Here is a 17,460-nt window from a genome sequence, read left to right on the forward strand (position 1 = left end):
CTTATTTCTGCACAATACCATATTTTATAAGTTGTAGTTACTAAAACATTTTAAACACTATATACAAGAGGGCAACAAAAGCTCTGAAAGAACTTTTCAGAAGCATTTTCAAACTAAGCAAATTTTTAAAAACTGTTTAAAAGAATAATGCACTACTAACAAAATAATTTAACACTTCAAACAAACGAAACACAATATGCTTTTAAAAAATGCACAAAATTTATGTTAAAATTAGTGTGCATGTACACTGGACAACAATAAATATTTACAATTTACAACTATAAATACGAATAAAATATTTTAAACTCCTAAAAAAATAAAAATAAATTAAAATATTAGAAGTTTTCTAAGTTACTTAGAGAGGGAAATATCTAATAAAAAAAGTAATTTAAACATAGGAAATAATGGAAAAAATCCATGGGTTAGATAAAATTATATAAGAAGGAGTGATGACTCACCAAAGCAGTTAAAAAGGTTCAACTGATTAATTTTTTTATTTTAATCAATTTTGAGTAAAATAAAATTTACATAATATAACTACAACAAATGTATTAATTACAATTAAATATTAAAAATGGTACAAAACCTTTATTGGGAGCTGCAGCATCAACAGGTTTCTGAACAAGCTTAACATTTCTAAATCCAAACTTTGTAGTAAATGATGTCACTTCATTAGAACTTACAACAATCACTGACAGAAGATATAAACTCTGGTCACCATAACCATTCGGCCACCATAATTTTACAAGATCCTACAATATCATAAATTCAATATTTATTACAAATAATTTTGTCTTGTTACCAATCTTATTAACGGATACCGGATGATTTTGGTTTGACCCTCACCTCATTAAATGGTAAATTTATCAATTTATAAAAAAAGTGCTATTCAAATCCAATGATTTATTATCAGTTACTTAAGTAGTAACTTAGCAAATATTACCCGAGTAGTATGTACGTTAACGACTTTTACACTGAGTTTGCTATTAGTTTGTTGTATTTTTGTTGACTGGAATATACTGGATAACATTTTAATGAGTAATAATATGTTTAATAACATTTAGTAATTGAAAAAGAATGTAATTAACCTTCAGGAAATGTTCTGCTGATGAAAATAAAGAAGAAAGTTCATATAAACATATATTCAGAAATGGGCTTTGTGAGTGCTGTGTACACTGTGGCAGAGGATATTTTCGGTAGTATATTTAATTGTTTGTAAGTTGGTTTTATTGTTTGTGTTTGTATTTGCAACTTTTCTAAAATATTTCACTCTTTTGTTTAGTAATATTCAAAATCTTGCTTCATTTAATACCTAGTAAAAATCTGTCACATTTTGATGTGTTTTATTTTTAATAAACTTCAAAATTCTTATGTATGCATTCAGTTTCTGTAGACTTTATTCATAGTTTTACTCAGAATCAAATTCTCTAAAAGTTTTGTTTAAAACTATTTTGTGTTTATTACCCACTTAACAAAGTTAATTTACACCAAATATAAAAATGGTGTTTTTCAATCACAATATTTTATCTTTTCCTCTCGAATTTCTTGAAAACTACTAAAATACAGTTCTGGGACCTATTTTTTTTTCAATGTTTCAGGTTGGATTTCATATAAACCAATATATTTACCCCTTAATTTGGATCCAAAGAATTATTGTTTAGCTTAATTTTACAGTGTAGCTTTAATTTGCCAGTTGATAGTTGTTAACAAAGCATTTTCAAACCTATGTTTATATAAACTTTCTTTTTTATTTTCAGCAATAGAACATGTCCTAAACGTTATCTGATGAATAATAATAGGTGCACTAAGATCAACTGTAATGAAATCTGTTGCTTATGAAAAATGCCATCCCTGACCAGCCTGGAACCCTTATAATGGACTATCAAATTGAAAATAACCAGACCATTAAAAAAATATAAATAGTAGGAAAATAATTTAAACAGTAATACAAAAGAAGTAGACTAACTGGAAAAATATTACATACATAAATATAAAAATAAATTTGACTAAGAAAGGGAATTTCAGAAAGATATATTTAAACTATAGATCTAATTTTGTATAATAGATAAAACTAGTCATAAAATTATTGCCTACCAAGTTAATAAAATGACTTAAAACTTATGCCAATGGTTGATTTGGTTAATTTTAACAATTTATATGTCCTTTACTTTAATAATATATATGCTGAAGATGCAGATAAATTTCATGAATGTGTTTTTTGGGTGTTTTTATCTTTTATAACTGGTATCTATTGTGCTGTGCATCAACTTTTTTGTAAAAAAAAAAATTATTCATTTAGTAACAAAAAGCAATATAAAAAACAAAAACTAAACTACAATCGTATCAAATAACAAATAATGTAGAAACAAAATTGGTTTTTTTTAGGTAAAAACAATAATTGTTTGTGGTCTCCTTAGAGCCACCATTTGAAACCACTAATTTCTGGGAAGCAAAAAACAGCCCAATGGAACGGTGCAAAACCATTACTACGTTAAACAGAAAATAAACATAAGAAACAACAGAAAAATGTTGTTGTCAAAACCCTATAGTTCAAAACAATAATCAAATTTTTAGAAAGGAACCACTAAATTACTAACTGAAATTTGTAGTATGGAAAAAGATGCAGATTTTTGGTTTCTAATAATGTCAACTACACAACAAAAATAATTATATTATTGATGAAAGATTGAGAAAAAAAACATTAATACTGTCCATTGCAAAATCATAGATATCAGAAAGATAAGCATTTACTTTCTTTAAATAATAAATTTACAACTGTTTGAAATTCGATGGTAACTTTTGTTTTTTCATTAACTAGAAATAATTATCTTCATTTTCTCATGAATAATTAATATATGATTAGCAAAGCTCATAAATATATACTTAATAATGTTTTTAAAATTAGGTGAAGAGTCTAACTGTATACAAATGTTACAGTAACAGATATAATGATGAAGTAATAGAAGCTTAGAATAAGAAAAATAAAAAGACTATAAAAAAGTATAATACTGACACTAGCATCTAAGCCTTTCATCTGGAGTTCCCAGGTTCGAATCCCAGCCAGACATGGCATTTTTCATATGCTACAAATTTCCATTTGGGGTTAAATGGCAACAGAAGTTGATGCCCATCATCTTACAAAATAAATAAAATACTAACACCTTTTAAAATGATTAAAGTATTACTTTTAAATATCAACCTACCTCCTTCATGGAATGGTAGTGTCTTTGATTTTTTCTGGAAAGTTCTAGGTTCAAATCCCCAACTTTTTCACATTACAAAATTAACTTCTTATTATCCACAAAAAAAGTAATAAGGTAATTGGGAACCCCCTTGTTATTAGGAGAGAATAATAGTATTAAAAAGTAACCTACATTTAACAAATATCTCTTTACGAGTCCTGTAAACAAAATTTCTAATTATAAATATAAAACCTATGATGATGGCATACATAAAATTAAGTATTAGTATAGTGATTATTTATACAATGGTAGAACAAATAAAGCATTTACAATACCATAACATGTAATTAAAAATAAACTAACTATTATTAAAAGTAGCTGAAATTTAATAGATTTGAACATACTATAAATAATATAAAAAACGATGACAATTTTAGGATTATTAAGAGTATAAATGAACAGTTATAAACAAGAAAAATATTACATATACAATCATTAAGTCAATCACAATCTTATGAAACAACAGACAATATTTAACTACTACAAAATGTTTGAAACTGAAGCTAAAGTAAAAGAAAATAGAATAATAATGCCATCTTCCATAAAAACTTATTTGTACAACTCGTGATTGATGCTATAATGAGCTAATTCTGCTATGTAAAATATAAACGTTTAGCTGAGGATGCATGACAACAATGTGAAAGTGTTACAAACATAAGATAAAATAGTAGTTGCTTTACTGATTGGTGGTTCTACAAATACACTATTTTACTTAGTGGGTGATAATATATTTAATAAATGAATTACTTCATCAGAATAAAACAGAATATTATAAATAAAGCTGACTTACTTTGTTGACTACAATACGACTAAAGTTGAAGCTAGCTTCACCATTTGCATCAGCATTTGTCTCGATTCTAAAATTTTTACTTTGAGGAAAGACCGGTTTACTTCCATGAGGCATATAAATATTTATTTGTGCATCTGCAGAAATGTTCTTGTTAGGGAATGTGTCCATATAAACTACACCAGAAACTTCCCATTCATTTGTTAAATTTACATTAACACTAATAGATCTAATAATGACAGAATTAAACGCTTCTATTTCAACATCCTTCCTAAACAAAAAAATAGTATAAAATATAAAATTAAAATAAAAAATAAAATAAATAATAAAATTAGTATAAAATAAGCATTAAACTATTATTTACGACGGTTGATCTTTTTTATTTATTACTTTAGAAGGCAATTTACTTAGTTTATTAAGAGAAACAAAAAATAAAGCTAGTACTGTCTGAATTACTAAAATATACCTGTGTAAATTTTGGTAATTCAGAAAGGTCCACCTGTAATGCAACTGGATTCAACAAAATTACAAAATATAAATTGTCAAAAGTGAAAAGATATCTTGTAAATGCCACAAAAAATTTCACAAAAGCAGTTATAAAGATATCTCACCAAAAATATAATAAATACAGATTTAAAAAACTAATTACATGAAGAATAAAATAAACATATGAAAGAAAATTATCCAGGCGCTACTGTAGAGAGCTCCCATTTGAAAATAAAATTTAAATCAACCTCAAGCAAGATTAGAAGAATTTAGTTCTAATGAATTGATATTTCTAATGATTTAAAAATTAAAACAGCAAAAAAAATAGAAACTTATTCCAATAACATTATATTCTAAAATGCTTCTAATCTTTGATACCATTCTGAATTGACACCATACTGTCACTTAATGTACACAATATATCAGGATGCAATGAACAATTTCACCCCAGTTACAGAAAAAGGATATTTGAGACAGTTTTTACAGTCTATTAAAATGCTTATCACTAGGTTAAATCAAAAAGAACCAAACTAAATTGAAGAAATGAGTTATGGATAAAATCCAGGTTAGAAAACAATTTGTTGAGGGCCTACAAAACAATGCTGTATATGTAATAAATCCATAACTGCATTTAACATAATGGATTTACATATTGGTAATTCAATACAAAACGGGTCAATAATCAGCAAACACCCAACTTTCTCTCTCACAGTCATCTACTCTTGGGGATTAGACTTTAAACAAATTTTGAATCATATTGGTGTTTAATAAAAAGTTGTCAATGCATTTTCAAGAGTTGCACAGCAATATTTATTTTCATTTCTTTTTTGAATTGTAAGAATGTCACTACATCCTTTACAGCAGCCCCAAAATATTTTCTTCAAATCAGGTAATCCCTGTAGCCACTGCTACAAGGAAAAAGTGAGACTTAAAATTACATTTTTTAAATATTATTTTCTCCAGGATTCTTGACTCTCGTTCATACTAGTACTTTTTTTTATAAAAAAAAAATATCCATATACACTATCTATAGCCATAAAATGACTAGCACTAGATACAGAAGCTTGGAGAGCTGCAACTAGTCAAATGACTGAAGATAAAAAAAAATCCATATGCAATCAGGTTTTTTTATTTTAGAATCTAGTCAATTTCTAGAATCTATTAAGATTCTAGTAAACACAAAAAACCAAATATTTGTAGAAAAAGGTCTGTAGAATATAATAGTGTAATTACAATACTGCTCATACAGGTTAAGTGACTGCTTAGTGTTAACATCTTTTTTCTGTGGAATAATATGTGTATCATACAACACAGTGTACAGTTCCATCAACTTTATTGTACCTTTCTATGAAAAGTAAAATTCATGGGAATTTTCATAGTAGGAAGTTACTTGGAGATGCCTTCAAGCAGTTTTTTTGTTGTATAAAATAGCATATAATCTAAATAAAAATAATAAAAGTTATAAAAAATTAATATACAGACCAAATACCAACAGAAGGAAAAGCAGGTCCCCAGTCCCATGAGAATGAAGCCTGCATCTTGCGTAAGAAATTAACGTGACACTCTCCATGCTGTACAGGCATTGTGCAATGAGGTGGCACAGTGTAGTTGTAAGTATCATAATACTGATTACTGAATTTTAACCCTGAAGCTATGGGTGAGTCAAAATTTAGTTCTAATGTATTAGCTCCGTTCTGAAATCAACAAATAAGTAGTGAATGAAAGCAGAATAAAATTAAAACAGTTAACTAGAGCATTGGCTGTTCTTCCATTCATTATTTAAATTTTTTTTTTCTATCTCATAGATGAAAGAAAATTCACTACTTCAGGGGAAGTTTAAATACTAGTGTAGCTACGACTGAGTTGGTTTGAATTTCAGATTTCTGCTTTTAAAACTTTTCCAACAGTTTTCACCATTCTGTTTTGTGTGTTTTTTTTTTAGTCCTTTTCGGTATACTTATGACAACTAAATGTTTGCTTTAAGAATTGCATAAGTTTAAAAAGTAGTATATTCTTTTTTTCATTTTCAAACTGAAGTACGGCTTACGAGCCAATTTGCATATTCTGATCCATGATTTTTGTTTTCGTTTTAACTAAATTCATTTCTTAATTCAATATTAAATCAATTTCAAATATTAATAAATATGTATCATATAAAATAAAATAAAAATATCTAAATGAATCACATTTTGTTAAGTTCCCTACTTAAAAAGTAGTAACAAACAGAAATCATAATTTCACCTTGAAATAAGGCCACTAAATGAAACAATAAAATACTGAAACACACTTATAATAAACAGCCTCAGAGAAACACTTATCAAATTAGAAGATAAGGTAGCAAAACTTATGAAAGAGTAGGGTGAACTTAAAAATAAAATAGAATGCACGAATAAAGAAGAGGAAGAGAATTGAGAAGAGTGATATTTTGTTAGGAGAAAAGTAGAAAATACATTCACTCAAATCAGAGTTAAATTTGTTAGGGGCAACCATAAAAATGAAATTATAAATTAAAACTTCAAAGTAAAGACTTCATCCAAGGAAATTAAAAATAATATGACACAAAAGATGGCTAAAATTTTTGAGAAATAATAATAAAAAAGTTAAGTACTGCTTGTTACAGACATCATGAATGTAGATATATTCAATGAATATTTAAGTAACTCTTTTTGATGTTATAAATGTTTTTAAATCAAATTACCCATTAAACTGTATTATACCAAATGAGCCACTTAAAACCACACTGCTGCAAACTAAATGTCATAGTGACATGTAAAATTTTATAAATGACTTGAAAAACTTAAATTAAATTCTGTATTTATGTAAGCAAAAGTTTATATATTTACTATATTTTTACAAAAGATGTTTGAAGTGAGCACCCTGCGCAGCAATGCACTTTTGTATTCAAGTGAACATGTTGAGAGTCATTTGATGCAAAACATTGTTGCTAATGCTGATGATTTCTTACTAAATGTTCGCCTTTAGTTATCGATAGTAACACAATTTGATTCATAAACTTTATTCTTCTAATAGCCCGAAAAGAAAAAATTGCAATTGAACAATTCTGGGGATCACAGAAGCCACCCCTCTAATGATATTTCGTTCTTCTGCACGATTATCTAATGAGTTTCTTAAAGTATCCAAAATGCACATAAGCTTCCACTATAGCAAGCCTTTCCTCAATTGAATAAGCCATTTTAAAAAACACAACTGTGAAGAATGAGAGTATACTGCACTGAACTGATAACAACAGACAACAGTATTAACAAACCAATCATGTTGCTAGAATTAGCAATGACAGTAGCAGTATTAAAGATGACACTAAAAAATTGCAGTTTGAGCCAACTCGGTTAAGTTTAAATTGCTCATCTGGTACAATCTGTTAGGAATCAATTAAAGACTTCATTAAAAGATGATTCTCTAATAGCACAAACAGAAAGATAAACATAAATAGCTTGCATTTTAATATCCTTCTTCAAAATAATAATATATTAAATGATTTTATTCCAATCAGTCAAAACACTAATTAACTATTTATATAACTCCTAGCTAAATATGACAAATCAAAACAGAAAAAAATAATTAGCAGCACCATTAATAACCTGAAATATAAGGACAGTAAATCATTTGCGCATTTACTACATTAATGAAAATTTAAAAAGTTTAACCTTAAAAGTTTAAAAAGTACATTAATTAAAGGTTAAAAAAATATTTCATTAAATCCAGTTTGCAACTAAATAAATCTGACAAAAATTCACTCACTAATCATAAGTAATTCAAGTAATCATAGGTTAGGAAATTAAAGGATTAAACTGAAGTTAAACTTCTAACTCAACCTGTACTTTTAACACCAAATCACGAAGGAACAATATATTAAAAATAGCCAACTTTATCACAAAGACTTCAACAACTATTGCTACTGTAAGCAAAGAAAGGAATTATTTACAAAATATACAAAATGTTTTTTTAATCTTATGCGCTACATTTACAAATAAACTTCTACAACTAAAAGATGTAAGATAACGTTAAAAAAAAATTTCTTTATAAAATATCATCACAATTTATCACAATTAGCAGTAGCAAGAGTTAAAGAGCTATCAGATATCTACCTGATTTTATACAATTGGTATATCATCCTGTAGAAGATAGTTGTAATTTTGTTGGTCAAGATTGTTATGGGAAATCAAGTGGAGTGAAAAATATGTTGGGAAAAAGATTTGGAAGTTCATACTGGTAAGAAAAAGGAAAGGAAGATGATGAAAAAATAAGATAGCAGTATATCAAAGAAAGGAGTTGTAGGATAAAGGAAAAACAGATATACAGGAATAGAAAAGAAAAATTAAAGGTGGGGTAAGGCATGCAAAAGGGAGAAGAAGGTAACTTCTACAGCTTTTTAGTTGCATATGTCCAAAATCAGCTAACTAATATTTTACATAACAGCAGCTTAATAATTTTCCAATTATTAAGGGCTGCCAAAACAATATTTTCAGATTCCATTAAAACTCAATTTAATATAAAGTAATAAAAATAAACAAAATAATAATGATAAAAAATTACCTGAAGTAATGATTTTATATCAAAACGATATCTTACAAACATATTATCAGTTTTCCCCAAAAGAACATTATTCAGAAAAACTGATGCAATGGTATCTACACCATGAAACACAAGCCAAATATAATCTTTTTTCAACAATTCATTCTCAACTGAAAAGAAAAATTCATTTTTTGAAATAAAATCCCATTGAATAGATTAAGATCATAAAAAGATGTAACATATACTTTAAAAAAAGAAACTTCATTATAACTTTTCAAAATTATAAATAATAACTTAATCATACAAATAATTCAACTAAAAAATGCATTCCAGATATAATAAAACTCAAACATCAAACAGTAGTTATACAGGGATGTTTTCAAGAATTCAGGGAATGGTCCCCCACATCGAAATAAAAAAAACACTTTATATCAACACATGTCCAGAAATTCTTATTTTACCTGGCTATCCTTGATTCTGTATTTTTAACATAAAGATTATTTTATTTCTCAGGAATGGTTAATCTTATCAAGCTGAAATTTCATATACTGTTAGGGTAGATAGAGGTTTACTTATATAAAAATAACGAAGACTGATCTCTACATCCATTTCAAAACTGTGGTAAACATTTTAATTTTTATTATCTTTGCAACTGCTGGTTTATTTAAATGTTCTGTTATTAGAAAAAATGTTAAGCGTTTTATGACAAAGAAAATGACATATTATTGATTCAAATTTGTTCATAAATAGCAAAGTTTTTGCAAAAATGCTTAAGTCACTCTAGATTAAAACACCAGTTTTCATTTCCTCCTGAATAAAATTAAATAACTCAACACAATCTCAACTAATAATTTTATTAATAACATACTTTTAATGTTATCGTGTAATAAATTACAATAATTCAATAATATTGAAAACATCATATAATAAAATATTACTAAAATTATGAAAATATTAAAATAAATAATATTAATATTGAAAAATAATTTGTATTAAAACAGATGTTGTAATTAAAGTCATTGTTGTAAATGTAAATAAAAACTAATACCCAGTTTGTCTTTTTCTATCGACCAAGTGAATACATCAATCTGTGTTGTAGAATTAATTTTTTTTTACCATTATTTTATTCACCATGGCAGGTAATGTGAATCATACCTATACTAACTTAGAAATGGCTGACATGCATCTAATATATGGTCCCACATGTTGCAACACCCTTGAGGAAGACAACTGTATTAGGAACACTTTCTCAATTGAGTGTTATCTTCTAACACAATGTTTCCATTCAATTATGGGTAGCTCAGAGATAAAGGACACTTGACATCTGAAAAATGTGGCAAATCACAGGATGACCACATTCAATATGTACACCTAAATTCAAGGAAGGTGTGATAGATGAAATATTTATAAAAAAAAAAGTACTAGAGAGCTGGCCTTGAAGTTCAATAATAATGCAACAATTTGGAAGGTTTTGCAAGAGCAGCAATTCAATCCTATCATTACCAGCAAGTACAAGCTACTTTACCTCGACATTATACTTATAATGTTCAGCTATGCCAATGACTTATCCGAAAATATACTAATCCAGATTTTCTTAACCAATGAAGCTAAATTTATAAGACTGGCCATTCTTAACACCAACAACTTGCACATGTGGTCAATTGAAAACCTTCGTGCTATTTCAGAGAACTGTCACCAATATCAGTTCTCTGTAAATATATGGGCTGGTATTCTGGATGACCAGTTGTTTGTTTTTTACCTGAAATACTCAATGGTGAAAGATATTTACATTTCTTTAGCTGATCTTTCACTTTTACTTGAATTTTACCACTAAACACATACAACAAAATATGTAATTGTTAACTACATGAACTTGCAATCTGTCTCATTACAGATTACAAGTTCAAGATTACTTAAATGAAGCATAATCAAAGAGATGGATTGGTCGAGGTGGCCCCATAGCAAGGCCTGCAAGGACTTCCAATCTTAATCTTCTTGACTTTTTCTTATTGAACCATTTAGACATTGTAAATGACACCCCTGTGGAATACCACGGAATGAGAGGATTTGTCAAACACCTGGCATCTTTGAAAGAGTCCGGCAGTCAATGAAAAAAATGCTTGAATGCATGTATTTTGATTGAGGGCCGCTACTTTCAACAGTTACTGTTTTTATTATTAATGGTTTATTATCTACATTTTTTTAATTTTTATATTTTCCAGTATAGTTGTGATAAAAATAGCACACAAAAACTGAATCCTATTGACTGTCATTAAAAACGCTGCCTGTACATAGGTCTGCCAAAATTAAAAATAAATAAAAATACACCTTTCAAAGTAAAAATAACACTGCAAACTAAAAATAACATCGCTGCTGTATGCAACTTACATATTGCATTGATGACTGTCTGCATCAGAAATGAAGCATCATAACAATTTATTATTATTATTCCTATTACAGTTATAGTTATATAAGATATAACTTATGTTGAATTAATTTATATTTTGTCTAAACCAATTTTCCACAATTTATTTTTTAACAGTTTCTTTAATATGCAAGCACAAATTTTTATTCAGTAACAGGATGTATATTTAACAGCACAATCTCACTAATCTTAAAAATTACTCTCTTATTGATCTGAGGTAGAACAAAAGGTGGGTTGTGATATTATCTGATACAATAATTTATTGTTGTTATTAAACAGATTTTAATTTTAAAAAAAGTTTGTTTAATAACCAGTGTCTGTTCATTAAATGAAAAATGTGTAATGCAAATTATTTTTCAATTATAATATTATTACAAACTTTCATGATTTCAATAATTATTTTATCGTAACATTTTCAATATTATTAAATTATTATAATTTATTACATGATAACATTACTAAAATTATTATAAGATTATGTTGAGTTATTTAATTTTATTTGGGAAGAAAAGAAAACTGGTTTTTTAATCTAGAGTGACTCACAGAATTTTTGCCAAACTTTATTATTCATAAACGGATTTGAATAAATAAGGTGTCATTTTCTTTGTCATAAAACACTTAACTTTTTTTTTATAACATAACATATAAACCAGCGGTTGCAAAGAAATTAAAAATTAATAAGTTTACATGGCTGCCATTTTAAAATGGATTAAGAGATAAGTTCATTATTTTTATACAAGTAAACCTCTAGGTATCAAAGCAATATATGAAATTCAGGTTGATAAGATTAACCATTCTTGAGAAATAAACTTTTATGTTAAAAATACAGAATGACAGATAGCCGGTAAATTAAACATTTCCAGTCATATCTTGATATAAAAGTTTTTTCTTTATTTCAATATGCGGAACCATCCCCTGAATTCTTAAAACAGTTTTTATAAACACTAGTAAAAATTAAACAGTATTATTTTACTTTTTTCATTTTAAGAATATTATTATTCTTCCTGCAGAGTAAAATTTGTGGCATGGGAAGAAGCCCAACAATATTTAGGTCCAAATGATGATCAGCCACATCATTATAAATGCAGATTTAGGAGAAATACATTCTTATTTTCCTTGGTTTAACTAAGATATAAGTGGAGAGGGACATGAGGAAGTTTACCCTTGACTAAGGCTGATTAACTTGGGAATTCATCTGCCTTGCCACTCATGTCTCAATTATGGCATGGAATGGTGAGCTTAATGGGTAGTTGAAAACTCAGTAATGATCTTTTTGGAAGGGCACACCAAAATACAAAGTCTTAATATTAAAATAGTGCTGTTAAAAACACACATGACAATTTCAACTTTAAAAAAGATATTCACCCAGTAGATCTCACAGTATTAAAAGATTAGTGATTACCAAAAATTAGTGAAGCAATGAGAGGTTGTTGGCCATTCTCTACAACATTCAGCTGTTAAACATGCTAGTACTACGTGACAGTCTGATTGAAATTTTTTTATGAGGGCTATTTTTTAAGTAAGGGTCTGATAGGCTATAGCGTTAATTTTGCATGGCTGTCAAAATGAGCATGGGCTCACGCTTCTGGTATGCCATGGACAAGTGCAGATGCCATTTGCAGCTATATCAGTGTGTACAGTTTATACTGCAAAACTGAAATGTTTCAAATAACTGAACGGCCTGCAGATTGTGAAATACAGTCTGCATTTCAATTTTCAATCATAAGGAACGTGTCAGCAGTGGATATTCATTGCCAAATACAAGAGGTTTACAGGCCTAATTCAATGAGTGACAGCAAGTGTGTAAATGAGAAAGACTGTTCAAAGATGGGCAGACAATGTCCATCATGAACTGCGATCTGGCCAACCTTCTATAAATAAAGACAATTTGATGTGCGAAGTTGACATAAAAATTCATGAAGACCGGCATATCACGATTTCCAAAGTCAGTGCTATACAAAATCCTTTTGAAATTGTGCAGTTCAAAAAACTGTCCTTGCAATGGATTCCCAGGCTGCTTTCTGAAGAACACCAAAAAAAGGATTACGACTAGTGCTTTAACATTTTTAACCCAATACAGTGATGAACAATCCAGCAACAAAGCGGCAATCAATAGAATGGGGACAAACAACTCCAGTTAAAGTGAAAGCTTTGTCATCTGGAGTTTTGCTGCTACATGACAATACATGACCTAATTCTGCTGCTCAATCTTTAAGATTTAATATTTCTTTTGAATGGGATAGACCATCCACCGTACAGCCTGTACATTGCACTGAACAATTACCATCTGTTCTGCCACCTGAAGGAATTTCTCAGTGGTCCAGTGGTTTGACACTGATGAAGAAGGGAAAACAATGGTTGAAGACTGATTGTCTTCACAGGCGGCTGATTTCCGACGTGGGCATAAACAACTTAGCAAAACGCTATGATAAATATTTAAACAAACAAGGTAACTATGTAGCAAAGTAGCATAAAATGTAAAGAGTGATATAAAAAAAAGGTTTATTAGGTTTGTTTTTTATTAAAAGTTAGACCTTCCTTACAAAATAGTTCTTGTATGTTCAAGGTCTTTTCTTTTTCCTGTTTCGCTTCCGGTAATTACCTTTCAGATAATACTTCAGAGGATGAATGAGGATGACATGTATGAGTATAAATGAAGTGTACTCTTGTACAGTCTCAGTTTGACCATTCCTGAGATGTGTGGTTAGATTGAAACCCAACCACCAAAGAACACTGGTATCCATGATCTAGTAATCAAATCCATGTAAAAATAACTGATTACTAGGACTTGAACACTGGAACTCTCGATTTCCAAATCAGCTGATTTGGGAAGACGCGTTCACCACTAGACCAACCCGGTGGATTACATTCAAGGTCTGTTCAGAAAATAACTTAACTTTATTTTTTTAATCTATTTTACAGATTGTTGCCCTTGTCCCCTTCAAATTAATCCCCTCCCTTATTCACACACTTCCCAGTGATGTTTCCACTTTGCAAAGCAGTCCTGGATAGCTTCATTTGAAATGACCATTAAGAACAAGACGAATTTGCTTTAATGTTGTAGTCGCAAAATGGTGTCATCACTGATTTTAATTTTCAAATTAAATTAATTTCTTCTTAAGAAGAAATTGCAAGGAGCCAGGTCTGACGAATAGGGAGGCCAGTCACCTGATTTTTGGCACGAAACTGATGAACTGACAAAGCTGAGTGTGTGGGTGCATTGTCGTAGTGAAGGAACTATGAGTGACTCGCCAACTCAAGTCTCTTTTTGAGAATTTTGTTCACATAACTGTCCTAAAATGCCTTGACAGTATGTACTCCTTAATAGTATGTACATACTCCTTAATAGAATGCTCCTTGATAGTATGTACACTGTATCTCCTTGAGACAAAAATTCAAAATGTTCAATTCCATTAAAAAAAAAAAAAAAACAGAGAGCCTCACTTTGACATGGGATCGTGACTGACGTGCTTTCTTGGGGCATTGAGATCCTTGGCCAATCCATTGCAATGACTGAACTTTTGTCTCATAGCCGTAAACCTAGCTTTTGTCTCCCATTATGATCCTTTGTATGAATGTTACATCATTATCATCAGCTTGTTCAAGAAGTTGCCAAAAAACATGCACTCTATGTTCTTTCTGCTGTTTGGTTATCAAATGAGGAACAAACTTTGCTGCAACTCTATGCATGTTCAATTTTTCAGTCAAAATGTCATGGTATGATCCAGTTGATATGCTCTTCTGCAAGTTTTCTGACAGTCAATTGGCGATTTGCACACACCAGATCACTGATTTTCTAAATGTGGGTGTCATCAGTTGAATTCAAAGGCATTCCTGGTCGAGAGTTACCTTCAACTGACTGATAACCACTTTTAAATCGTATAAACCATTTGTAACATTGCATACGATCCAGAGCATCATCTCCATAAGCTTGTTCAAAAGTTGAAACATTTGTGTGAACATTTTTCCCTGTTTCACACAAAATTTTATTTTTTTTTTGTATCTCTGCTCCCAAAAATCACACGATACAAAAATCGCTACTAACACTTAAACATGTTGCACTTAAATAACAATAACATGGAAAACTAAATATATCAACAATCCAAAAACATGTGGTTACAGAGGAAGTTATGCGGAATGCGATGCTGCCAACTGCACATCACGTAAATATCTCCATTTGCGCATAATTAAAAATGTTTAATTATTTTCTGAATAAACCTCAAAGACCTGAAGTTTCACTTGCATAATACAATTGTTAATAGTAAATCACTGACTAAGACTTAAGACGTCGATTAATGAAAATTGGTCGACTGCAGAACATTATCCCAGACAAAACTACAACACATAACCAGTACAGAAAGCAGAATTTTGTTACAAGTGACGAAGCTCACTTTTATTTATTTATAAATAAATACTTTACTTTAAATAAAAGTTTACTTTTAGTTGAAAGTGAGCTTCAACTTCATGAATGAAAATTCATGATTTGTAATGAATGAGAAAATAAACAGAATTTTTGATCTTGGGAGGAAAAATCCTATGCAGATTCAGAAACAACCACTCATGGGAAGAAGTAGTACCACAGTGTCAAGATTTACTCAATGCCTGAATTCATGAAAGTCAAATTAGAAATGGTTACAGGATGCTTCCTCTGATCAGGAAGTTCATCTGATCTTAAAGTATCCGATTTATTTCTCTAGGAGCTTCTAAAGGGTCTAGTCTTTATAAACATAGGCAAATTCAAACAATGAAATGTAAGCTTTATCTACCACAAAATCATGGCAATCAACTGGAAATTTCTGGATGAGAAATCCAGAGTTTGTGAATTTCTAGAAGAGGTTGTTCTTTGACTGCCAGAATATTAGAATACAACAGGTAGATATCCTTATAATAATAGAATAAAATAAAAATATTACATAAGTTGTAAAAATAAGCTTTGAAATGATTTACGTAATACAAAGGAGAGTTATTTTTAACACAGAGAAATAATATTAATTGCGTGAAAAACTGTTAATAACCTTATTGATGATTAAGCTTGATCTGAAAAAATTAAAATAATTTGGAATAGGGGGAATATATGAATTTGATATTGATATTGCAAATTCTTTTAATAAATATTTTTTAGAACAGGAAAATTAAAAAATGAAACCAAGTCATACTTGGTAGGACAATGTCTTCGGTCGTAAATGAAAACTTTATAATACCAAGCTCCAAAAATCTTTTTCTCAAGCCTCCTAATTCTTTTAAAGTTTATAAAATAATACTATCAATGGCAGAAAAATATTCTGTTGGGTTTAACAGCATAAATAATAAAACTCTATGAAAAGAAACTATATGGATGATTTCAGGTTAATTAGCCACTTAATCTATCATTTTAAAGACATTTTTCCACATCTTTTAAAGCAGGTGACATACCAATTAAAAAAAAAGTGAATCATGAAGTGATTTCTAACTACACATCAATTACTTTTCTATTACAAATTTCAAAAGTACTCGAGAAAATAGTAAAAATAAGACATGAATTTTCTTGAATCAAACAGAATTTTTTTAGATAAAATCAGTGTGATTTTCATAAAGGTCACAGCTCAGAAAAGGCATTCACAAAACCGCTCTGATATAAATAAAGGTATTTTAACAACAATGACAAAATAGTAGGCCTATTTCATAGACATGCAAAAGGCTTTTGATATAGTGGTAACACTCAATTTTACTTAATACAATGGAAAAATGTATTTTAGAGGGATTGTTAATAAATGGTTCTCAACATATTTGCAAAATGTAATTCAATCAGTTAGAGTTGGTAATGTACTAATTAGGCCAGATAAATTATTTCATGAAATTCCACAAGAGATTGTGCTTGATCACTTCCTATTCTCATATATGTGAACGATTTTTATAATTGAAAATTTAAAGGTGAAGTTGTTCCCTTTGCAGTAAATATGGGAATTTGCTATTATCAATTAGAATACAAAAATTACATAATAATATTG

At 29.1% G+C, this 17,460-nt stretch overlaps 1 protein-coding gene across 2 annotated transcripts in view; it reads right to left on the minus strand.

The window, feature by feature from the left end:
* LOC142324913 (beta-mannosidase-like) overlaps positions 1–17,460 on the minus strand; it is a 56,541-nt gene that overhangs the window by 26,321 nt on the left and 12,760 nt on the right. For both annotated transcript variants that reach the window (XM_075366039.1, XM_075366040.1), the window contains exons 4-7: positions 9,070–9,218; positions 5,998–6,209; positions 4,033–4,300; positions 587–752 (exon numbers count right to left, since the gene is read on the minus strand). In XM_075366039.1, the coding sequence (XP_075222154.1) occupies positions 587–752; positions 4,033–4,300; positions 5,998–6,209; positions 9,070–9,218 (795 nt within the window). The remainder of the gene's footprint in view (positions 1–586; positions 753–4,032; positions 4,301–5,997; positions 6,210–9,069; positions 9,219–17,460) is intronic.

This window comes from Lycorma delicatula, chromosome 5, assembly GCF_047948215.1.
Source record: "Lycorma delicatula isolate Av1 chromosome 5, ASM4794821v1, whole genome shotgun sequence".
NCBI classification, from domain to species: domain Eukaryota; kingdom Metazoa; phylum Arthropoda; class Insecta; order Hemiptera; family Fulgoridae; genus Lycorma; species Lycorma delicatula.